Source organism: Melanotaenia boesemani, chromosome 2 (genome assembly GCF_017639745.1).
Source record: "Melanotaenia boesemani isolate fMelBoe1 chromosome 2, fMelBoe1.pri, whole genome shotgun sequence".
NCBI classification, from domain to species: Eukaryota; Metazoa; Chordata; class Actinopteri; order Atheriniformes; family Melanotaeniidae; genus Melanotaenia; species Melanotaenia boesemani.
Window position 1 is genome coordinate 1,426,912 of NC_055683.1, and position 25,323 is coordinate 1,452,234.

Consider the following 25,323-nt stretch of genomic DNA (forward strand, 5'->3'; position numbering starts at 1 on the left):
TTGGTGTCATTTTGGACTGAATTTTAACATCAGAAACCAGATCAGCCTATGACCGGCTGAAGAACAGACCAAGAATAATGAGAATGACACAGCATGATGAAGAAAAACATCTCCATCTGTTTTCAGTTGTCATGACTCCTGGGATGGCGTTTAACAGGTCACTCTAAAAATCTGACACCTGCAACTTGTCCAGATGCCACTGCTCCAGACCCCTCACAAACCAGTTCTGGTTTATGGTCTAGAATATAGACCTGATCAGCTAATAACAAATGAGCTTTCCTGGTTCTGGTTCTGGTTCTGGTTCAGAATATAGACCTGGTCTGCTGATGACAAATGAGCCTTCCTGGTTCTGGTTCAGAATATAGACCTGGTCTGCTGATTACAAATGAGCCTTCCTGGTTCTGGTTCAGAATATAGACCTGGTCTGCTGATGACAAATGAGCCTTCCTGGTTCTGGTTCAGAATATAGACCTGGCCTGCTGATCACAAATGAGCCACCAAAACTTCTAAGATCATCTGAGTCCTGTTTGCTTTCTATCCCAAGAAGTCTGATCCACACCTGGAGAGTCCTGGAAAACCTGGAGTCTGATCCACACCTGGGGACTCCTGTAAAACCTGGAGTCTAATCCAGACCTGGACAGTTCTTGAGAACCCGGAGTCTGATCCAGAGCTGGACAGTCCTGGAGAACCTGGAGTCTGATCCACACCTGGACAGTCCTGGAGAACCTGGAGTCTAATCCACACCTGGAGAGTCCTGGAAAACCTGGAGTCTGATCCACACGTGGACAGTCCTGGAGAACCTGGAGTCTGATCCACACCTGGACAGTCCTGAAGAACCTGGAGTCTGATCCAGACCTGGACAGTCCTGGAGAACCTGTATTCTGATCCACACCTGGAGTCTGATCCACACCTGAACAGTTCTGAGGAACCTGGAGTCTGATCCACACCTAGATAGTCCTGGAGAACCTGGAGTCTTGATTCAGACCTGGACAGTCCTGGAGAACCTGGAGTCTGATCCAGACCTGGACAGCCCTGGAGAACCTGGAGTCTGATCCAGACTTGGACAGCCCTTGAGAACCTTGAGTCTGATCCACACGTGGAGAGTCCTGGAAAACCTGAAGTCTGATCCACACCTGGAGAGTCCTGGAGAACCTGGAGTCTGATCCACACCTGGAGAGTCCTGGAAAACCTGGACTTGATGATCTGTAATGAACTTTTCGTGCCCTCTACATGTGATGATGTTTCCTGTTGTTTGATTTTCTTCTTATCACGTGCACGTGTACGTGCACATGCAGATCAGCTGGCTGTGTTTACCTCGTCTGAGCCAATAATCATAAAGCACAAAAAACTGGAGTTAAAAGTTTTACGTGCAAATAATGGATTTATTTTTAGTCTAATCCTCAACACCTGCATTTCTATACAAACACATTAAACAAAATAAACAAAGAAAAAATTAGATCAAACACTTAAATATTAAATAAATTAACAGTAAATGCATAAAAATGAATATATAAATAATAGTAAATAAAAAATGTAATAACTTAATCGACTAAAAGGCACAGGTGTCCAGAGGTAAATATCCAGTAGCGTACAAGTAGCTGTGAGGGGAAAGAACTGGTCCAGTTAATCCAGGAAACCCAGGAAACCCACGACTTTCTGGAGAGATCTGGAGAGAAGTATTGGATGGGAGTGGAATTAAAAGTGTTTCTGGTATTCTTTTCTTTCTTTTTATAGTAAATGTTTTTTCTTTGACTTTTTTTTTGTTTGAACGACAGGTAGTGGCAGTATTGAAATCCCAGTGATCTGCATGCTCATCTCAGGAGACGCCAGCATGCTGCAGGTGAGGAAGCGGCCACGTCCAGAAATATCTCGGGTCTACATAGACTAGAAACTCAGTTTTTAATCAACTGAGTCAGATTCAATATATCAATTTTTCATAAGATCCCACTCATCAGTGCAGCTGCCATGGTGCACATGCACGCGAGGATTACTACTACTTAACAAGCTGTCCCAGGCAAACATCACCACACTGAAACCATGACAAGTTCCATATAAGCAAACAATCGAATTACTGGATAAGAAACCATTAAAATATCATCACTGCACAATTCTACAAAAGCGTAACCTCCTCAACTGGAAGATCATGAAATATGCAAGCTTGTAATGTAAAGAATTAATGGCCTCCCTCTCCTCCACTTAGCTAGCTGTTAACGTTCGAAATGACTCACTCTGACGTTTGCCCTGCTGACCTCATCACCCTCTTATGTCGTCATAACACTGGTTATTAAATACTTTTAACTGTATTTATTATTTTAGCATTGTGATTGATCATATTTTAGACTCTTCACTGTTATTAGTGTTTTGTATGTACATTTATCTTCATTGTTGTTTACAGTGTGAAATTTTATGTTGCTTTTTCCTCCTCGTCCAGGGACTGCAGATGTAAAGTAGCCATTTGGCTAACTCTGGTACATTTACAGTAACGTCAAACAAACCAAATAAGTAAATAAATCCCCTCGTACTAAGCAGAGCTGCAGCTCATCTAAAGCACTTTTTATTTAAATCCTACTTCATTATTTACTTCTGATTCCTTTAACTTCAACCTGACAAGATAGTTGACGCAGCTTAAATGAAGAGCTTTTATTTGTAAGAACTGAATTTGATCCAGTTTGAAGTTGATGAGGCAGTCTGCAGCCTCTCGATCCGAACCTTCCACCTCACGGCTCTGACGCCGTCCATCTGTCTGACTTCCTGATTAAACAGCGTTCTGCTCTGCCTCAGAGACTAGATGCCTCTCTGAAGAAAGCGACGCCCTGGCTGGTCCTCGCTGGTTCTGGTCCGGCTGCAGATCTCATCGGCGAACTAATGGACACCTTCTACAACCTCGGTCCCACCTCTCCATCACCAGAGGGGGAGAAGGCAGAGTTCTGCGACCGGGTCCGCAAAAGGGTCCGCAGATACTTTCCAGCCGAGGCCGAGCTGGAGGAGCTGGTGGAGAGTGTGAGTCCAGGGATGCTGGGGGATGAGGGGATGACTGTGTTCTGGTTCTGTAAATGTTCTGTTTTCTTTCTCCAGGCTATGAGTATTTGTCAGAACCGGGAGCTTATCACAGTTTTCAACGGAGCCCAGGATGGTTCTGATGACTTTGACACAGTTGTCCTCAAAGCTCTGGTCAGAGGTGAGTAAAATAAATTGTCATTTATTTATAAGGTTCTGTTTCAGGATCAAGATGGGTTATAATAAATGAGAGAAATTTTATAAAACGTTATAAAAACCTACTAATCATCGATCTGGGATGTTTAGCAGCACTAACAGGCTGGGAGAAGCTGTCCATGCGCTTGCCATGACACCATTAATGCAGACTGAAACGCATTCTCGCGTAGGCAAGGCCAGTTTATCTGTAGCATGATTCAAAGTGCGTTGCAGAAAACACAAAAATACAAAACATATTATTTATTTTTTGAAAATCATCGTGAGATTTCCCTGTCCAATCATCAATTGGTCTGAGGTTACGAGTCGATTTGTCCGGATAATCCGCTCCGAAATGGGTCGTAGCCGACAATCGGGAACATTGAACATGTTCAATATTACAGAGCCGATTTCTGAGGAACGCAGACAACTCGTGCATTGTGACTGCGTGGATGGGGACGTGGTACGGACTGTAGCCAATCAGAGAGCGAGCTGGCTGGGGAACAAGGAAGTAAATAAAGTCCGTGTTCACACCGTCTCCAGTCTGTTATTTTTTCACTTCTGGCTTTTTGTTAACAATAGTCCCAAAACCAACATCATTCCCTCGTCCTGTATGTCCTCTTCCATGCTGGGTGTTGTGTTTTCCGGTTGTTGCTATGTTTCTTCTTCTACGTTTTTTGCCGGTTGTTGCTATGGTTCTTCTTCTACGTTTTTTGCCGGTTGTTGCTATGGTTCTTCTTCTACGTTTTTTGCCGGTTGCTGCTATGGTTCTTCTACATTTTTTGCCGGTTGTTGCTATGTTTCTTCTTCTACGTTTTTTGCCAGTTGTTGCTATGGTTCTTCTATAATTTTTGCCAGTTATTGCTATGGTTCTTCTTCTACGTTTTTTGCCAGTTGTTGCTATGTTTTTTCGTTCTACATTTTTTGCCGGTTGTTGCTATGGTTCTTCTTCTACATTTTTTGCCGGTTGTTGCTATGGTTCTTCTTCTGCGATTTTTGCCAGTTGTTGCTATGGTTCTTCTTCTGCGTTTTTTGCCATTTGCTGCTATGGTTCTTCTAAATTTTTTGCCCGTTGTTGCTATGGTTCTTCTTCTACGTTTTTTGCCGGTTGTTGCTATGGTTCTTCTTCTACGTTTTTTGCCGGTTGCTGCTATAGCTGTGTCCCAATTCAGGGTCTGCACACTTCGAAGTGCGGATTCGTCGGCCACATACGTCATCGCGGTGCGCGAAGTACTGTCCCAATTCACAGAATTTGAAGGACCCTCCGAATCCACCCTTCGAATCCGCACTTCGTTTGGCCTCAAACGAAGGATGCTTGTGATGCATCCTTCGCGGCCTCTTTTCTCCCACAATTCGTTGCGCACAGGACGGTGGCGAATCAGCAACCTCAGAAGAGTCGTATTAAGTTTAAATAAAGTTTTATTTTAAAAAAAAGTTCGTTTTTTTAACTACACTTTAGTATAAACGTTACAAAACCAAGTACATTTAAAGCATGTTTGTTAAATGGTGACATTAAAATTCGGTAATATTTGATATTCAGATACTTTTAAGGGGTTAATTAAGTGTGTACCGGCTGGAAAACAACAGAGCCTCAAACCGTTTTTTTTTTTTTTTTTAACTGTCGGTGTTGCCGCTCCGTGTTCAGCGTCTACTAACGTTTCCTACGAGTAATTTCTGAGGTTTAAGTGATTAAACGTCCTGTGTTGTTGCTATGGGAAATTCTTGTAGACTAGGTAGGCTGTCCCATTTCACGAACGTTAAGCAGACTTCGAAGTGTGTAGACTACGGAGGACACTCTGTAGCCTACGTAGTCTGCGCACTTCGAAGTGTGCAGACCCTGAATTGGGACACAGCTTATGGTTCTTCTACATTTTTTGCCGGTTGTTGCTATGTTTCCTCTTCTACGTTTTTTGCCAGTTGTTGCTATGGTTCTTCTACAATTTTTGCCAGTTATTGCTATGGTTCTTCTTCTACGTTTTTTGCCCATTGTTGCTATGTTTTTCGTTCTACATTTTTTGCCGGTTGTTGCTATGGTTCTTCTTCTACATTTTTTGCCGGTTGTTGCTATGGTTCTTCTTCTACATTTTTTGCCGGTTGTTGCTATGTTTCTTCTTCTACGTTTTTTGCCAGTTGTTGCTATGGTTCTTCTACAATTTTTGCCAGTTATTGCTATGGTTCTTCTTCTACGTTTTTTGCCCGTTGTTGCTATGTTTTTTCGTTCTACATTTTTTGCCGGTTGTTGCTATGGTTCTTCTTCTATATTTTTTGCCGGTTGTTGCTATGGTTCTTCTTCTACGTTTTTTTGCCGGTTGTTGCTATGGTTCTTCTTCTACGTTTTTTGCCGGTTGTTGCTATGGTTCTTCTACGTTTTTTGCTGTTTGTTGCTATGGTTCTTCTTCTACATTTTTTGCCGGTTGTTGCTATGGTTCTTCTTCTACATTTTTTGCCGGTTGTTGCTATGGTTGTTCTTCTACGTTTTTTGCCATTTGTTGCTATGGTTCTTCTTCTACGTTTTTTGCCGGTTGTTGCTATGGTTGTTCTTCTACTTTTTTTGCCGGTTGTTGCTATGGTTCTTCTTCTATATTTTTTGCCGGTTGTTGCTATGGTTCTTCTTCTATGTTTTTTGCTGGTTGTTGCTATGGTTCTTCTACATTTTTTGCCGGTTGTTGCTATGGTTCTTCTACAATTTTTGCCAGTTGTTGCTAAGTTTCTTCTTCTATGTTTCGACGTTTGTCCTGTTCGGAGGACTAGATTGTAGATGACTTGCTGGACAGCATCGTCATGTGTGTGTTGTTCTGTGATTACATTTGCAGAGCCACCACACACAGTACAATCATAACTGATGTTTTATCTTCACGTGTGAGGTCTTAACCAGATAAAAAATCTCATAAGATCTAAAAATCGTTACGTGTGTACCAGGCCTTAACAGAACCAGATCCAGCTCTGGACTCTAAATAAAAACTAGTTCCATGCAGCAGAGAACAGGTGGGTCTTTAACCTGGATCTAAATAAACTGAAGCTGAATGCAGCTTCTCTATGTCTGGTCCTGACTCTGGGAACTGATAAGAACCTGGATCCAGATGACCTGAGGGTTCTGGTAGGTTCATACTGGGTCAAGAGGTCTCTGATGTATGTTGGTCCTAAACCATTCAGAGCTTTCTAGACCAGCAGCAGAACTTTAAAGTCTATCCTCTGACGGACCGGCAGCCAGTGTAAAGACCTCAGAGCTGGACTGATGTGGTCCACTTTCTTGGTCTTAGTGAGGACTGGAGCAGCAGAGTTCTGGATCATCTGCAGGTGTCTGACTGATGTTTTAGGTAGAACCTGTAAAAACACTGTTAGAATAATCAAGCCGACTAAAGATGGAAACTGGACTAGTTTTTCTAGGTCCTGCTGAGACATCACATCTTTTACCCTTGATATATTAAGTATAAGGGTAAATATTAAGCACTGAGCTGCAGGAGGAGAGCTCTGGCCAGTAAGCTAACTAGTGCCAGTCCCAGTCTGGACTAGTGCTGTGAAGGCATCCAACCAGTAATCCCTGAGACTATCAGCAGATTTCTCTTCAGCTTCTGTGGATAATCTTTTATGATCAGGTTAAGTTTTAATCAGTCAAACTTACATAAACCCACACATACATACACCCACATATACATACACCCCCCCGCGCATACATACACCCACGCTCATATACACCCAGGCATATATATACACCCACCAAGTGGCAACCTCCATCGGTGAAATGTAAAGCCTATGCAAAGTGCAAAAAGTTGCAGTTCCCCCCTCATCCACTAGGGGCTCCAAAACAGAGCAAATCCCCATAGACTCCCATGTTAAAAAGACCAACTTCACAGCAGAAATAAACATGTTTCAAGCCTGGTACAAAAATCCATTTTAGGATTAAAAGGTCAAGTTTACCTTCATGACAACTGTGAGGGGGGTGAAGTTTTTTCTAGCTCTCCGTTTGGATGTCATTTAATCTTGAAATTTCGCATAATTAGGGGTGTGTCCTTTTGATTGACAGGTATCCAATATCTGCAGTAAGAAGGGAGAGTGCAGCACAACCGTGGTTTTTAGCCGGCTAACAGCGCCTTAGCTTTAGCTCGCCTACCTTCATTAGCTGGTTAGCTCATGTTAGCTCCAAGTTAGGTCGGTTAGCTCTTAGCTACAGGCAGCTCGGAGTTTGATGGGTGTCGATCATCCACCCCCACCCTCACAGTCCCCCTCTCAGCTCCGCCTCTTTGCCCATTGTTGGATTTTCCGGGACTAACGACACGCGTGACTCTACCAAGATGGCGATGGTGGGAACGCCCAACGAGTTTCACTTTTGCTTTTCAGAAACCTACCGGTGATGTCACGGAGGCTCCGCCCATCTTTTTATATACAGTCTATGACACCCAGGCATACATACACTCACAGACAGATAGATAAATTAATGTCCTAAACTTCACCTTGGGAAAAATAAAACACTGGAATTTAACTAACAGATGTTAAACTAACCAAAACATTTCATTGGGTAAAATAAATAAATAAAAAGGAAAAGGAAAATTGGTATTAAAGACTATTAAAAAATAAATAAAAGGCTCTTTAAAACTAATTAATTAAAAATGTGAAAAGTCTGAATGTGTTGAAAAAGTAAATACTGAGTAAACAGGTAAAAAAAAGAGTAATAATAAGAAGCAGAGTTAGCATGAGAGACTTTGGGAGAAATAAATTTAAGTAAAACACCAATTATGAAAAGTACAATCATATTCAATCGAACGCGTTACTAAAAGGTAGGTCTTAAGTTTACTTTAAACATACGAACACTCCCAGCGTGCTCAGGTTGTCTGAAAGGCTGGAAGGTTGATCCACGGGTGAGGACCATGAACACCAAGAGGTTTCTGTCCCACCCCCCAGGAATAAAGAAGAGACCAGCCCCCACGCCCTGAGGGCCCTGGGAGGCTCACAAACGAAAAGCAAGGTTGATAAATACTCAGGAATAAATTACTTAAGAGCTTCAAAACTAATAAAAGTATTTTAAAATCAATTCGGAAGCTCACAGGAAGCCAATGCAGCTCTTTTAAAACTGGTGAGCAGTTTCTGGTCTTCGCCAGCAGACGAGCAGCTGAGTTCTAGTGTTTCAGGAAGAAGAGGTGATAAAAAGATGGGTCAGGGTCTCTGCATTGGCCTGAGAGGAACCGTTGCACTCTGGTAACATTCCTGAGATGAACGAACAATCAAATCAAATTACAATCAAAAACAACTCCGAGGCTCTTCAGAAAGATTAGAAGAGACTGATTTTAGCTTTAAAAACAGTCCAAACTTCAGACTAAAACTGAAGGAGTTTTCCGTGTCAGCATGTGGTCAGTCACTAACTGAACTCATTATCTTGGTCCTGATAAAAAGTCTTTTTTTTACTGTTCTTTCATTTTTTATTTCCATCTTTGTATTTATTCCTATTTCAAACTGCATTTTGGCTTCACCTCACCTGCAGCTACCCTCCAACTGATCCGGTAACTCACACGTCTGTTCTGGTTGTTTCCTGTGTGTGTTAAGCCAGTAAACGTGTGTCCAGTAAAGCCAGCGAGTACATCGACGAGCTGAAGCTGGCTGTGGCCTGGAACCGGGTGGACATTGCCAAGACTGAGCTGTTCACCGGAAACATTGAGTGGAGGGTACGTCTCTGACTGACCGAGCTCACGTCTGATCCCGTTAACGACGCAACGCTCAGTTGTTCTGCTGCGAAAACCGCGCTGCTGAGCTGCGTCTGCAAAGGTCGTTTGTTTAGTGCAGCACTACAGTAGATGCCAGTAAAAACTTTGCACTGCTGCTTCAAACAACCTTCTTAAGTCCAATCCAATCTAACTTTATTTATAAAGCACTTTAAAACACTAGACCAGTGTTCTGTACAGAAGAATAAAAGCACAGAGAATAAAATCTATCAAAATAATAAAAATGAAATGAACTGACTTTGCTGTGAGAAACGTGGTGAAATCCATGTTTGCTCCACAGACTGGTGAGGAATGTCTGATTTAATTAACATGTTTCTCACCTTCAGTATGAGGACCTGGAGGAATCCATGACTGATGCTCTGATCAACAACAAACCCCAGTTTGTGCGTCTCTTCTGCGAGAATGGGCTGAACATCCTGGATTATCTGACATATGAGCGCCTGGAGAGCTTGTACCGCTCCCTGTCGGACGGCTCACTGGCCTACAATCTGCTGCAGAGACGTCTGAATGAGAGGCAGGGCCTGGCCGGGTCCCAGCACATCATGGATGGACCCGTGACCCCGGCTCTGAAGAGCCCTCAAAACGCCCTGACTGCACCTGTTTCAGCGATGGAGCTCAGCTTGTTTGAGGTGAGAAAAGTTCTGTAGGTGCAGGAGAAAGATGTGGACCCTCACCGTCCTCTTCATCAGCTCCACCCTCTGGTGGGCCAGTTTTGGTCCCCGGCCATGTGGTTGACTCCCCTGATCTACCATTCTTTCTGTTGGGTCTTTTTCGTATACTTTTTCATATTCATATTATATTTTTCATCTGGGATTTTTAACTTTATGAGCTGGATTCCTTCCGAATCCAGTTCAGAATTGCTGGGACCAATCCCAGCCCTGGCTGGGTGGAGATCCAGGTCCAGCCCAAACAGAACTCCAGTCTACAGAAACAGAGACCAACTAACCTGCTAATAACTAATGAAACAAGCTGCTGATGTGTTTTCCTGCTAAATAATCTGTTTGCAGAGTGCATTGCTGCTCTGTACGCTGCAGTAACGAGGTGTCTGGTTACGCCGCAGGTTTCCAGGCTGCTGTGGGATCTCTTAGGTGATATCTGTCAGCCCTTCTACTACGGAATTCTGGGTCTTGACCCGAACATCCCCATCTGGAGGGCTCTGAAGGTCAGTAAGGAGAAAAATCTGTCAGACATACAGGTATGAAAATCATTTTTCTGACTTATGTGGTTTGGAAAACATGATGCAGAGCTGTAAAGGTCAATGTTCTTCCTACAAGAGTTAAACTTGAGTGTGTTCTGTTGTGGCTTTCATGCCACTGTATGGGACGCTCTCTGACAGCCACATGGAGAGGATATTAATCAGATCACGGACTGCATCATCCATTACATTAAATTCTGTGAGGATACCACCATCCCAGCCAGGACCGTCCCCTGTTTCCCCAACATCAAGCCCTGGATCACCAGCGATCTGAAGCCTCTTCTCACTAGCTACGTTTACATGGAGCACTTTTAATCCAACTGAACGTCCAGTCAGAATAAAAATGCGTCATGTAACATGTCAGCTGATCCGATCGGCCTTGATCGGAAAGAATTTTCAATTCGATCGAGATGGGAGACCTTTTCACAATCATATCAGCAGGAAAAAATAACCATTAAAATGTTAAGTTATGTATTGCAAATATATCTGGTCCACATGTTGATGACCCTCCTTCTTTCACTCCCTCTTCACCTCACTCTATGGTCACTTAGATAACACACTAACTATAGGAGGTGACTTTAACATTATATTGGACAAACACAGAACCACAGGAAGTCATCGAGTCTGGAAATACTCAAACTGTAAAACATAAAGGATTTTGGTTTTTTTTATTCTTGGCGCTCTCACCATCCCACACTAAGAGAATACACCTTCTTCTCTTCAGTTCACCATTCCTATTCTAGATTAGATTATTTCTTAACTAGCAGCTCGCTGATGAATGACATGTCAGAAATCAGAATCCATCCTATTAGCATTAGTAATCATGCACCAGTATCATTCACTCTGAGAAATAAGAACAATAAACCAGCAACTAGAAACTGGAGATTTAATATGTCATTACTTAAAGATCCTGAGTTTATCAGCTACTTCAAAAGAGAATGGTCCTTATATCTAGAAAACAACGACGTGCCAGAAACTTCAGTGTGTGTTCTTTGGGAAGGAGGAAAAGCAGCATCCATCCATCCATTTTCTTCCGCTTATACGGAGTTGGGTTGTAGGGGCAGCTGCCTAAGCAAGGAAACTCAGACTTCCCTCTCCCTGGCCACATTCACCAGATCATCCAGAGGGATCCCGAGGCGTTCCCAGGCCAGCCGAGAGATGTAGTCCATCCAGTGTGTCCTGGGTCTTCCCCGGGGCCTCTTTCCGGTGGGACGTGCCCAGAACACCTCACCAGGAAGGCGTCCAGGAGGCATCCTAACCAGATGCCCGAGCCACCACATCTGGCTCCTCTCGATGTGGAGGAGCAGCGACTCTACTCTGAGTCCCTCCGGATCACCAAGCTTCTCACCCTATCTCTAAGGGAGAGCCCGGCCACCCTGCGTAAAAAACTCATTTCGGCCGCTTGTATTCACGATCTTGTTCTTTCGGTCCCTACCCACAGCTTGTGACCATAGGTGAGGGTAGGAACGTAGCTTGACCGGTAAATCGAGAGCTTTGCCTTTTGGCTCAGCTCCTTCTTCACCACGACAGACCGATGCAGAGTCCGCATCACTGCAGACGCCGCACCGATCCGCCTGTCGATCTCCCGCTCCATCCTTCCCTCACTCCTGAACAAGGCCCTGAGATACCTGAACTCCTCCACTTGGGACAGGACCTTATAGAGAGCACTCAACCCTTTTCCGGCTAAGGACCATGGTCTCTGACTTGGAGGTGCTGATTCTCATCCCAGCCACTTCACACTCAGCTGCGAATCGCTTCAGTGATAGCTGAAGATCACGGCCCGATGAAGCCAACAGAACTACATCATCTGCAAAGAGCAAAGACCCAATCCTGAGGCTACTGAACGGGATCTCCTCAGCATCACGGCTGCGGCCAGAAATTCTGTCCATAAAAGTTATGAACAGAATCGGTGACAAAGGGCAGCCATGGCGGAGTCCAACCCACACTGGAAACTATTCTGATTTACTGCCAGCAATGTGGACCAAGCTCTGACACCGGTTGTACAGGGACCGGACAGCTCGTACAAGCGGGTCCAGCACTCCTTACTCCTGGAGTACCCCCCACAGGAGTCCCCGGGGGATTCTGTCGAATGCCTTCTCCAAGTCCACATAGCACATGTAGATTGGTTGAGAAACTCCCATGCCCCCTCAAAGACCCCGAAGAGGGTGTAGAGCTGGTCCACTGTTCCAGTGGGATGAAAACCATACTGCTCCTCCTCAAACCGAGTTTTGACTATCCAACTTACCTTCCTCTCCAGCATCCCTGAATAGCCCTTATCGGGGAGGCTGAGGAGTGTGATTCCCCTGTAGTTGGAGCACACCCTCCTGTCCCCCTTTTTGAAGAGGGGGACCACCACCCCATTCTGCCAGTCCAGGGGGACTGTCCCAGATGCTGCAGAGGGATGTCAGCCAAGACAGCCCTACAGCATCTAGAGCCCTAAGGAACTCTGGGCAGACCTCATCCACCCCCGAGGCCTTGCCACTGAGGAGCTTTTTAACCACCTCAGCGACCTCAGCCCCAGAGATAGGAGAGCCAGCACCAGCTACCCCAGACTCTGCTTCCTCATCGGAAGACGTTTTGGTGGGATTGAGAAGGTCTTCGAAGTATTCCCTCCAGCGCCTCACAACGTCCAGAGTCGAGGTCAGCAGCCCCCCATCCCCACTGTACACAGTGTTGACCGAGCACTGCTTTCCCCTCCTGAGCCGCCGGATAGTGGACCAGATTCTCCTTGAAGCCTTCTGGAAGTCATTCTCCATGGCCTCTCCAAACTCCTCCCATGCCCGAGGTTTTGCCTTTGCGACCGCCGAAGCCACACTCCGCTTAGCCCTCCGATACCCATCAGCAGCCTCTGGAGTCCCACAGGCCAAAAAGACCCGATAGGACTCCTTCTTCAGCTTGACAGCATCCCTTACTGCCAGTGTCCACCAACGAGTTCGGGAGTTACCACCACGACAGGCACCGGCGAGCTGCGGCTGGCCGCCTCGACAATAGAGGCACGGAACACAGCCCATTCGAACTCAATGTCCCCCTCCTCACCCAGGACATGGTTAAAACTCTGCTTGAGATGGGAGCTGAAACTTCCTGACAGGAGACTCTGCCAGACGTTCCCAGCAGACCGTCACAACACGCTTGAGTCTGCCAGGCCTGACTGGCATCCTCCCCCACCGTTTGAGCCAATCCACCACCAGGTGGTGATCAGTTGACAGCTCCGCCCCTCTCTTCACCCGAGTTTCCAAGACATGCGGCCGCAAGTCCGATGATACAACTACACAGTCGCTCATCGAACTGCAGCCTAGAGTGTCCTGCTGCCAAGTGCATATGTGGACACTCTTATGCCTGAACAAGGTGTTTGTTATGGACTTTCCATGATGAGCACAGAAGTCGGACAACAAAACACTATTTGGATTTAGATCAGGGGGGCCATTCTTTCCAATTACGCCCCTCCAGGTCTCACTGTCATTGCTCACGTGAGCACTGAAGTCCCCCAGCAGAACGAGGGAGTCCCCGGAAGGAGTGCTCTCCAACACCCCTTCCAAGGACTCCACAAAGGGTGGGTACTCTGAACTGCTGTTTGGTGCATAAGTACAAACAACAGTTAGGACCCATCCCCCCACCCGAAGGGAGGCTACCCTTTCGTCCACCAGGGTAAACCCCAACGTAAAGGCGCCAAGTGGGGGGCAATGAGCATGCCCACACATGCTCAGCGCCTCTCACCAGGAGTAACTCCAGAATGGAAGAGGGTCCAGCCCCTCTCAAGGACAGTGGTTCCAGAGCCCAAGCTGTGCTTTGAGGTGAGTCCAACTATATCTAGCCGGAACCGCTTAGCCTCGCGCACCAGCTCAGGCTCCTTCCCGCCAGAGAGGTGACATTCCAAGTCCCTTGAGCTAGCTTTTGCAGCCGAGGATCAGACCACCATGGTCCCCGCCTCTGGCAGCTGCACAGCTCACACTGCACCCAACCACTATGGCCCCTCCTGCAGATGGTGAGCCCACGGGAGGGGAAAAGCAGTAATGAGAGGGAAAATAATTTCCTTCTCTTGTCATAAGAAAAAGAAGGAAACTTTGAGAATCTCAGAGTTAGAACTCAGAATTAAATCCCTAGAGGAGCTTACCATGTTTCCCCAGAAGAACACACTATGAACGTTATAAGGAAAGCTAAACTTGAACTTAATGAAATAATAGATAAAAACACAATTCTTGGTGCAAAGACTTCATTTGGAGAACTTTGAACATGGAAATAAATCTGGAAGGTTCCTGGCTAATCAGTTAAAAACAAACAAGGAGAAAACAACCATCTCCTCTGTCAGAGATCCAGAAGGAAACATCAGTCAGGACCCTGACAAGATAAATAACACTTCTAGATAATTCTAGAAAACTTTATTTAAATCACAGCTAAACACAACAGATGAGAATATTGATCAATTTCTTGGTAACATAAATCTTCCAGAATGAAAACATGAAATAAAATAACCTTGGATTCACCAGATGGTCCAGGTCCAGGTGGTCCAGGTCCAGATGGTCCAGATGGTCCAGGTCCAGGTCCAGATGGTCCAGGTCCAGATGGTTCAGGTCCAGATGGTTATCCAGCAGAATTCTACAAAGAATTCTGTTAAAACCAGGAGTTTTTTAAAATATATTCTTTATTAATCCCAGCTAGAAAATTCTTTCTCTGCATTTAAACCATCTATAATTCTGTAAATAAAGGGATGTACATCTGCTTGAACTTTCCCAGCTGGCTACTTGTCGTTAGGCATAGCGGTGGTGGAATCTTCAGCCAAATTGTTGTGGAGAACATTAAATTCTCCTTTAAGGGCAGCGGCCCGCTAAATACCCGACCAGTTCTCTCTGAGAGGAAAGATGGTCACTCAGCTGGTAAACTAGTCACTCAGCTGGTTACTGGTCACTCAGCTGGTTACTGGTCACTCAGCTGGTAAACTAGTCAATCAGCTGGTTACTGGTCACTCAGCTGGTAAACTGGTCACTCATCCTCCTCTGCATTTACCCAAACATACCCACCAATCCATCATCATTATTCTATATAGTCTGTTTACCTTTTTTATTATTATATCTGTTCTTTATTTATGTTAATTTGATGGCTGTTGCTGTAACAGAAAAAAATACCTCACAGGATTAATATAGTACTTCTGTCTATCTTTAGGATTTCTTTGGATTTTATTCAAGTAAAAGCCTTGGAAGCCCATTCTAATTTTGTAACACTCCTTAACACTCAACAATGGTTAGATCATACTTTTCATATTAAATTGTTCCAGTTTGTCTGAATTTTAATGCTTAATACAGGAGTAGCAGTAAGATACCCTTTTTGAAGGCTGCTGAGCACAGCTTTCATGTAACACTCCCAGATAGCAGACATCTTTGGGCCCAATCTGGGCCACTTCTGGCTCTTTTGGCCCAGTTACAATTCTGGGAAGTGTTATTTGGGCCAGAAGTGGTCCTCAAATGGGAAGCCTTCCTTATGGCAGTTTCTTTGTGGGCGCCATGTGGTGGTCACAAGACTTTGTGAGTCATGTGAGTTCTGGCAGCCAAGCTCAATGCCGTGAATCAAGGCCAAATTTTTAAACTGGGCTTACCCTTATCTTACCACTCTAAGCACATTTGCATGAGACAACAGTGAGTGTGCCGACAGAAGTTATATGAAACTGAAGCTCTCAGAACTAACACATCACTCATGCTGCAGGTGGTGGAATAATTCATACATCTAAACAGTCATCTAGACTCAAAAGGGCCCAGGAACATTCCACAAAAACACTATTTATTATTTTACATGGTTTTCCAGCGACAGTAAAATTTAAGTGTATATTAACTTTCAATGATCCATGATAACAGCATTATTTATCACATGTCATCATAAAAACATCACTATCACTACTATGTTGCTAAGAGACCTCTATTTAGACCTGGACATGATGATGAAGCCACTTCCTGTCAGACTTTCCACCAATCAGAGAGCTTAGATTGACGGTAACGTCCAATCAGGAGCAGCCAAAGATCAACCAGTGAGCAGAAAGTTCTATGTGTGTGTGAAAAGAAGAAAAATAATGCTCCTCTATGGCTGGAATAAAGCCAAGAAGACATTTCTGATTTAGTGAGGATAGCAGGTAAATAGTAGCATGAGAAACAGGACAGATGGGTATGATCAGCTGACTCAGGTGGAGCTGGTCCTGTCCACTTGTACGAGGGTATGTTAACACCTTGTGACAGTTTGTGGCCCTGAAAACGAAATTGAAGAAAACACCTTCCGGGTTGCAGATTTCTGCATAATCCAGCTGCGCGGATCATGACTGTGGACGGGATAAGCAGCATCTCAGGCTCGCAGCAACAGATCGTGCGCTGCCATGTGCATTGTTAGCTCGTTTGTATCCACAGCAACGGCAGACTTAGCGACGATTGTCCTGAAGTTAATCAAGTTAACAGAAAGGTTTCATAGGAATGAACAGCTGCTAAGAACACTGAACGGGTTCCTAACCTTACAAAGGTACACTTCTTTAGAGATTTGAAAAGAGCATCAGAAACTGTTTACAGCCTTTCAGTTCAGGCCTTCTGTAGAAAAATCCTGAAGGCTGTTGGTACAACTTAAGCTAAGAATGATGGATGACTACTCTGTGTCTCTTTTTGACCTCAGCAAGTCAACAAGCTGCTGCTGGGGGAGTGTCCATACCGGAGCCAGCGCTGCCTCTCACCCTGGGCGGCTCTCTTCGTCTGGGCCGTGTTACAGAACCGCAGTGAAATGGCCATCTACTTCTGGGAGATGGTGAGAGTCTTAATCAGCTTCCACATGCTTAGAACATGTGGCTTTTACATGTCTAGTGAGGAGCAAATCAACATTACAATCCAGTCACCAATCACCTGACAGCATCATTACAAACTGTAAATCCGTCTTGGATCCAGTAATCATCTGTAAGACGTTCTTCAGGAAGAACATGAGGAGTTGTTACTTTTTTTTCATTCTTCGACCAACCAGATGATCATGTTGGACACCCCAGCAGACGAGGAGCCTCATTTATCAAGCTTGCATAGGAACAAAAACCAGCGTATGCCAAATGTAGTTAACTTTTAGGATTTATGAAAACTAAACTTGACAGGAAAAAGGTCCTACCTCCACGGCAACTCTGACCCAGGTGTACGCACATAATCTGGGAAAACTGGAAACGGTGACACCAACAGTCCAGAATAAAACCAGGAAATGATGTGAAATGTGAGACATTTGTACACAATCCACTATCACCTTCCACACCACATGTTAGATATTAAAGCTGTTTGCAGACATGAATAAAGACACATTCCATATTAATCCTCCTAAGAGCCACGCTCGGGAAAACCAGGATTTCCAGGAAAAAGGGAGACGATGTTAAATAAGAAGCTCAACCACTAAAACATGTTCTGTCATTGTGAAACAAAACTTCATGTTATAAAACCCATCCAGATAAATAAGGAGCCAGTCTGCTGCCAGCATGTAGCAGCCAGTGTGGAAAGTAGCTTTGGTCCTTCGTTCCAGCAGAGCGGGACCAGACTGGAGGCTGGAGGTCTAGAAGTGATGCTACGCTAATGGAACACAGGAGGAGGATTTACTTTATTTATTCTTACACAATGTTTTTATTGTTGTCCTCATTTCTGTCCAAATGGTCTTTATGTCCCGCAACTCCTTGTCCTGCTGGTTAATAGCAGCGAGCTGGAGCCCCGCCCACCCAGCTGGAACACCACCCACCCAGCTGGAGCCCCACCCACCCAGCTGGAACATCCAGCAACTAGAAGGAAATGTTATTTAACACTAAAACTGTTACCAATCTCAGATGTATCTGTACATATTTATTTTATAAATTAAAACAAATTACCACCATCATTACTGTTATTTAGAAGACGCTTTTCTCCTGTCTGGGATTCGAACTTCGATCTCCTGCATGACAGACGGATGTTCTACCGACTGAGATATCCAGCTACATGTTGGCGTTTCTTCCCTTCCCTGTGATGACAGCATCTCCACCTGCTGCCACTATTCTGTCTTTCTGACACCAGTAACGTTCAGGCCGTGTCCACCAGTTAAACATTTTTACCTTTTCCAACGTGGTCCATCAGGATCTCTGTCTCACACCCTGAAAAATTCCACTTCTTCCCTCTTTTTCCCTCCTGAGCCATCATGGAAATGAAGTGATGAATATGTATTACAGGCGTCCACCATTTATAGCCACCACATGCGCCCGCTTTAGAGTTGATTCTGATTTATGAACAGAAAAAGGTGGAGGACGTGCTTATGCATGCTTTTATAATCTGAAAGTAGAATTGCAGCGTTTCCTTTTTGTGCCGCCTGTAGTTCGCTTTGCTACACACAGTTTGATAAATGACGCCCCTGACTGTGGTTGGAAATCGGCCATTTTCCTGTCGAGTTTTTGGTTTCAGCATTTACGTCCATATGTTAGGGTTTGTGGGAAGACAGGCAAGAACCAGGAAGGAGCAGACAGCGGATTCTGTAAAGTGGTAACAGGTTTATTTTAGTGAATCCAGAATCCTTGGAAAGCAACTGAGGCATGGGTGGTGGCAGGGCAGCAGGCCAGGCCACAGCTTGTGGTGGGTCCTTCCGACTGGAAAGTGGCACTCTTCACTAGGGTAAGGCAATGATCTGGCGACGAGTGGACTGCAGACTGGCTCGTATGTAGGCTGGCAAAGCCAAACAGCAGCAGGTGAGTGGCATCTCCCATTACCACCAGGTGAGGAGAATCTCCAATTAGCACCACCACCACCATGCCCAGTAGGATCTCTGAATCACAAGTAGCAGAAACAGAACATGACAAAACAGTGAAATACAATCCCGACGACATATGTGTTTCCATGTCAGGCCGGGGAGTCGGTGATGAGCGCTCTGGGTGGCTGTAAGATACTGAGGGAGCTTTCCAAGCTGGAGAGCGAGACGGACAGCAAGCTGGAGATGAAGGAGCTGGCACAGACATTTGAGAATCTGGCACATGGTAGGTTTGGCCAAAGCCTCCTGTTCTAGTCATTTTACCATTTAGTTTAGAATTACCTGTTACCCTTTGGCATTTCAGTAGGTTGCAGGCAGGATGCTTTGGGTGATCCTGCAAGACTGCAGAAATGCCAGGGGGTTAATCTAAGCTTCATGCCACACCCAGTCAGACCGTTGTTCCTCTTCACCAGTTACTTCCCTGCTGCTAACAGATATGAAGCAACTGATTCTCTGTTTTCTGTTTAACTGGTGTGTTAAGATGTGTTTAGTGAGTGTTACGAGAACAGCGAGAGTCGCTCCTTCACGCTCCTCATCAGGATGTCTCCTGTGTGGGGGAAAGCTACATGTCTGCAGATGGCCACGGCAGCTGATGCCCGCCTGTTCTTCAGCCATGATGGCGTCCAGGTAGAGATGCTGCTCTGCTGCCAGCGTATTCTGACTCTAAACTATACTCTTTACTCTGTTTCACCTACACATTACTCAGTTTCAGGGCTCCAAATGAACTTTTCTGATCAGCAGCCAATGTGGTTGGTGTATTAGTTACCAGCCAATCAGAATACTCCCTGGCCACATTCTGGGGAAATAATACAGATTATAAGAGGAACTGAATGCATTTAATCATACATGTTCCTTTAATTTGTTGTTACTGATGTTTTCCATGAAAATGCTAAAGAACAACATTCTCTTAAGCATCTCTCTTACCACATGGAACAAAGTAACTTAGTAACCAGTTACTAACCTGCCGTGTTATTTACACCATCCAACATTACACCAGCCACCACATCCATGTTTTTCCTTGTACGTCACTTACTTCATATTTTGCCTAATTTTGCAATTATAGTTTGTGTTGGCAATTTTTTATTCAGTGTTTTCATAAAAAACACCTACACTCATTATTTAGATGAGAAATGAGATGAGATAGATGTAATGTGATAAGATGATGAGATTAGAGATGAGATGCAACGAGGTAAGATGTGATGAAAAGAGGTGAGATGAGGAGATTAAATTCAATCATCTTTAATTGTATGGTGCCACCTCACAACATCATCTCGGGGCTTCACAAATCATTTGGAGCCAATTCATAATCAATAACGACCTCGTTAAGGAGAACCAAGAGATTGCATCAAATCTAGACTTTGATCCAACCCCTATCCTGAGCTCCAAGAGGCAAATATGGAAAGGAAAAACTCCGTTTTAACAGGAAGGAAAAACCTCCGGCAAAACCAGAACCTGGATCAGGGAGGCCGGCCATCTACCTGGACCGGTTGGGGTGGAGAGGAGAGCAAAGAGAGACCAGCAGACCCTGCAGCTTTTAACCAGGAAGATCTGCTGAGAGGAGCAGAGAGATGAAGAGGAAGAGCCCAGTGCATCATGGGACGTCACTCAGCAGTCTGAGTCTATGGCAGCATAACCAAGGGATGCTAGACCCCCCCCAGCTATAAGATCTATCAGAAATGGAGGTTTTAAATCTGATCTTAAAGGTAGACAGGGCGTCTGCCTCCCAAACCCAAACTGGGAGCTGGTTCCATCAGAGACGGGCCTGATAGGCGAAGACTCTGCCTCCCATTGGACTCTTAGAGACTCTGGAACCACAGGTAGACCTGCAGTCTGAGAGAGAAGAGCTCTGTTGGGAATTTATGGAACTATGAGATCTTTGATCTACAATGGAGCCTGGTCATAGAGAGCTTTATTTGTAGGAGAAGAATTTTAAATTCTATCCTGGATTTAACAGGGAGTCTAAAACTGGAGAAAAATTATCTCTCCTGCTGGTTCTAAACAGAACCCTCGCTGCAGCATTCTGGATCAGCTGGAGACTTTCAGGACATGTCTGGGACAGAACATCAATAAGGAATAGCAGTACTCCAGCCTGGAAGTAAGGAAAGCATGGACTAGTTTTCCTGCATCACTCCTAGACAGAATGTCCCTGATTCTAGCCATATTACGTAAGTAGAAGAAGGCGGCTGCAGACACCTGTTGTAAATACGAGCCTAAAGACAGATCCTGGTCAAAAATAACTCCAAGGTTCCTCACTGTAGTGCTGGAAGCCACATTAATGCCATCCAGATTAATTACATAGCTGGACTATAGACTGTAGAATAGAATTATGTCATGAGTTTTTCAGTCCAAAGACAAGAACCTCAGTCTGTCTGAATTTAGAGGGACAAACTCATCGTCTTTGTAATCTAACAAACTGGTTGGTTTCGTCAGGCTTCGTGGATAAATGAATCTGAGTAGCATCAGCTGAGCAATTAAAGTTTATACCATGCGGTCTAATGATAGTACCTCAGGGAAGCATGTGTAAGGTGAAAAGCACTGGACCAAGTACAGAACTCTCTAACAAGATGAGTCCAGACAGGAGTCCTTCATCTAAACCATGAAGAGATCATTGGTAACCTTCACCAGGTCTGTCTCTGGGCCATGATGAGAGACAGTGGCTCAGGCGGTAGAGCGGGTCGTCCAATCAATAATCAGAACGGAAGGTTGGCAGTTCAATTCCCACTCCCCCCCCCCAGTCATCTGTCGTTGTGTCCTTGGGTGTCTTGTGTCTGATACTTGCCTCCAGTGTTGGCATTGCTCGTGAATGAATGTGGATGAACGTTCGGTGGTGGTCAGAGAGGCCGTAGGCGGGGATTGACAGCCGTCAGCCTGCCCCAGGGCAGCTGTGGCTACACAAGTAGCTTACCATCACCAGGCATGAGTGAGGAGTGGATGAATAATGGATACACAATGTAAAGTGCTTTGGGTGTCTTAAAAAGCGCTATATAAATCTAATCCATTTTTTTATTATTATTATTATTATTATTAAATTCCAACTGAAATTCTTCAGATTATTTCTGCTCAAATAGTCAATCCTCAGTCCTTATACTGCTGGACCTGTCTGCTGCCTTTGACACGGTCAACCATCATATACTGTTCTCCACACTCTCGAAGCTTGGCATCTCAGGATCTGTCCTCTTGTGGTTTATGTCCTACCTCACAGGAAGATCCTTCAGAGTATCTTGGCGAGGGGGCGTGTCCAGATCACATAGGCTGACAACAGGGGTGCCTCAAGGCTCGGTGCTTGGCCCTCTTCTCTTTTCACTATACACCTCCTCACTCGGTGCATCATTAGCTCTCATGGTTTCTCCTACTACTGCTATGCAGATGACACTCAGCTTTTCCTTTCTTTCCCATCTGACGACACAACCATCTCAATGTGAAGATATCAGCATGTTGCTGATTTCTCCACATGGATGAAGGATTGCCACCTTCAGCTACATCTGTCCAACACTGAGCTTATTGTCTTTCCAGCCAATCCTTCCTTACCGCCACAGATAAGCATGCAGTTTGACTCCATCACGCTTGTGCCTACGTCTTCTACCAGGAATCTTGGTGTCATGGTAGACAACCAGCTGACCTTTAAGGACCATGTTGCCTCGGTTGCTGGATTTGCTCTCTACAACATCAGGAGGATCAGACCCAGCCTGACTGAACACACGACCCAGCTCCTGGTCCAGGCTCTGGTCATTTCACGCATTGACTACTGCAACTCCTTACTGGCTGGCCTGCCTGCATGCTCAGTTAAACCTCTGCAGATGATCCATCACGTCTGGTCTTTAACCAGCCCAAAAGAGCTCATGTCACTCCATTGTTAATCGCTCTTCACTTCAGAAAAACTTACTTAAACATTCTGGTTGGGAAGGAGGAAGGTTTAGATGAATCTGATATTCTGCTTAAGTCAGAGAGCTGTACAGGACAGAAACCATCCAATCAGAAACCAGCTTCCACAGACGTCTCTACAACTGCTGTGGATGAGACATCATCAGTAAAGGGAAGGATTTTGTGGGTTTTCCCATGTAATAGAAACTATTTTGTTTATAAAGAAAGTCATGAAGTCATCCCAGCTGAGAGTTAAAGGAATACATGGCTCAACGGCACTATGGCTGTTAGTCAGCCTGGCTACAGAGCTGAAGAGGAACCTGGACTAGTTCTTGTTCTCTTTTATCCATGATCAATATTCATCTGTTCTAGCCTTACGCAGGGCTTTCTGATCTACTATGAAACTTTCCTTCTAGACTAAGCGAGACTCTTCTAGACCAGATGAACATTTCCTTTCCAGCCGCCTTGATGTCTGTTTTAAAGCTTGTCGCTGGGAATTAAACCACCAAGCTTCTTCTGACTGCTTGTCTTCTTTTTTAGAGGAGCAGCATTATTTAGTGTTGTAGGCATTAACGATGTCGTTCTAGCAACAAAATGATCAACCTGTCGGAGTCGAGCTCGGATGGATGATCTCTGTCCTACTGACAAACAGCATCGTAGGAAATATTGATGACATTGATTCTAAATCTAGTAACAATCTGACAAACATCTGCTATGATCAGTTTTCTTCTCAGCCATTGTGTAGTCAAGTAAACTCAGAAGTTATTGAGAAATAATCAGATAGAAAAACTGTTAGTTCTTCACCATCGATGCCGCAGGTCAGAACGAAATCAGGAGTCTGGTCATGAGGAGGAGGTCTGCGGACATTTAGGGAAAAGCCAACTGAATTTAAAAGTTAAAAGCAACATTTAAGCCGGCATGTTCATGGTCAACATGAATGTTAACGTCACCCAGATCAGCATCGTCATCAGTATTCAGCACTTAGTTCCATCAGAGGTCTGAAACATCAGTCAGAAACAGAAAATGTCCAGGTGGACGATACACTACTGCTAGCAGAAGCGGCTTCTCTCATTTCTATTTTTTTTTTTTCTTTTTTTTATTCTTTCTACCTTGTCTTGTCCAGCATGGTGGCGACGGAATGATGGTCTGGCTGCTGTGTTGTACTGAACAAATTTGCTTTTTCAAGGGAGCTTTATGGGTATAAGCCTCCTCTTGATAATCTGATTTTATTTTTTTATTTTTTATCTTATTTATTTATTTTGAATCATGGAATTTATATAATCTTGCTGGACCTGATGAGATGATATAACGTGATGAGATTAGATGTGATAAGATTAAATCAGATTAAATGAGATTAGATGAGATGAGATGAAATGTGATGAGATGACGTGATGTGAATAGAAGATGTGATGTGATATATCTGAGATGATGAAAAGACATGTGATTAGATCTAATGAGATTAGTTGAGATGTGATGCGGTGAGATGAGATTAGATAAGATGGGGTAAGATGAGCCAATGATATAACATTATTAGATGTGATGACATGAGGTGAGCTGAGATGAGGGAATTGGATCAGATGAAATGAGGGGATAGACTCCTATGATGACTAAAAACGATGGATCCAGGCTTCACTTGCCCAGAAATGAGTAACCAGAGCTCTCCTCTGGAGCGAGTCATGGAGGTGGGGCACGGAGGTGAGTGTCTGGTGGCTGGGCCTTTGCCCATGGGGCCCGGTCGGACTCAGCTCGAAAGGATGACATGGACACCCACTTCCTGTGGGCTCATCGCCTGCAGGAGGGCCCATAAGGCTCAGTTGCAGTGTGAGCTGGGCAGGTGGGGACCCCGGCGGTCTGATCCTCGGCTACAGAAGCTAGCTCTAGGGTCGTGGATTGTCACCTCTCTGGTGGGGAAAGAACCAGAGCTGGTGCATGTGGTTGAGCGGTTCCAGCTAGATATAGTTGGACTCGCCTCGATGCACAGCTTGGGCTCTGGAACTGTCCTTGAGAAAGGATGGACTCTCTTCCATTCTGAAGTCGCTACCAGTGAAAGGCACCGAGCAGGTGTGGTCATACTCGTTGCCACCCGACTTGCCGCCTGTACGTTGGGGTTTACCCCCACCTGAAGACATAGGTAGGGGGACGGGTCTTGACTGTTTGTGCTCATGCACCAAGCAACAGTTCCACCCTCTTTGGAATCCTCGGATGAGGTGCTGGAGTGCACTCCTGCCGGAGACACCCTCGCTATGTTGGGGGACTTTAACGCTCATGTGGGCAATGACTGGAGTGGTGTAATTGTGAGGAACGGCCCCCCTGACCTGAATCCAAGTTGTGTTTTGTCATTGGACTTATGTGCTTGTCATGGATTTTCTATAACAAACACCATGTTGGGGCAAAGATTGACTTTGTAGTCGTATCATCAGACTAGCGGCTGCATGGTTTGGACACCCGGTTGAAGATGGGGCAGAGCTGTCAACTGATCACCACCTGGTGGTGAGTTGACTTAGATGGTTGGGGAGGATGCCGGTCAGACCTGGCAGACCTAAACATGTGAAGGTCTCCTGGGAATGTCTGGCGGAGCCCCCTGTCAGAAAAAGTTTCAACTCCCAACTTCAG

The 25,323-nt window shown here is 44.9% G+C and overlaps 1 protein-coding gene across 1 annotated transcript in view; it reads left to right on the plus strand.

Annotated features, from left to right (window-relative positions):
• trpm4a (transient receptor potential cation channel, subfamily M, member 4a) overlaps positions 1–25,323 on the plus strand; it is a 59,738-nt gene that overhangs the window by 21,096 nt on the left and 13,319 nt on the right. Inside the window, exons 7-15 of the mRNA XM_042000961.1 lie at positions 1,776–1,840; positions 2,782–3,000; positions 3,076–3,178; positions 8,728–8,846; positions 9,230–9,532; positions 9,964–10,065; positions 16,738–16,866; positions 18,946–19,075; positions 19,331–19,476. Coding sequence (XP_041856895.1) covers positions 1,776–1,840; positions 2,782–3,000; positions 3,076–3,178; positions 8,728–8,846; positions 9,230–9,532; positions 9,964–10,065; positions 16,738–16,866; positions 18,946–19,075; positions 19,331–19,476 — 1,316 coding nt within the window. The remainder of the gene's footprint in view (positions 1–1,775; positions 1,841–2,781; positions 3,001–3,075; positions 3,179–8,727; positions 8,847–9,229; positions 9,533–9,963; positions 10,066–16,737; positions 16,867–18,945; positions 19,076–19,330; positions 19,477–25,323) is intronic.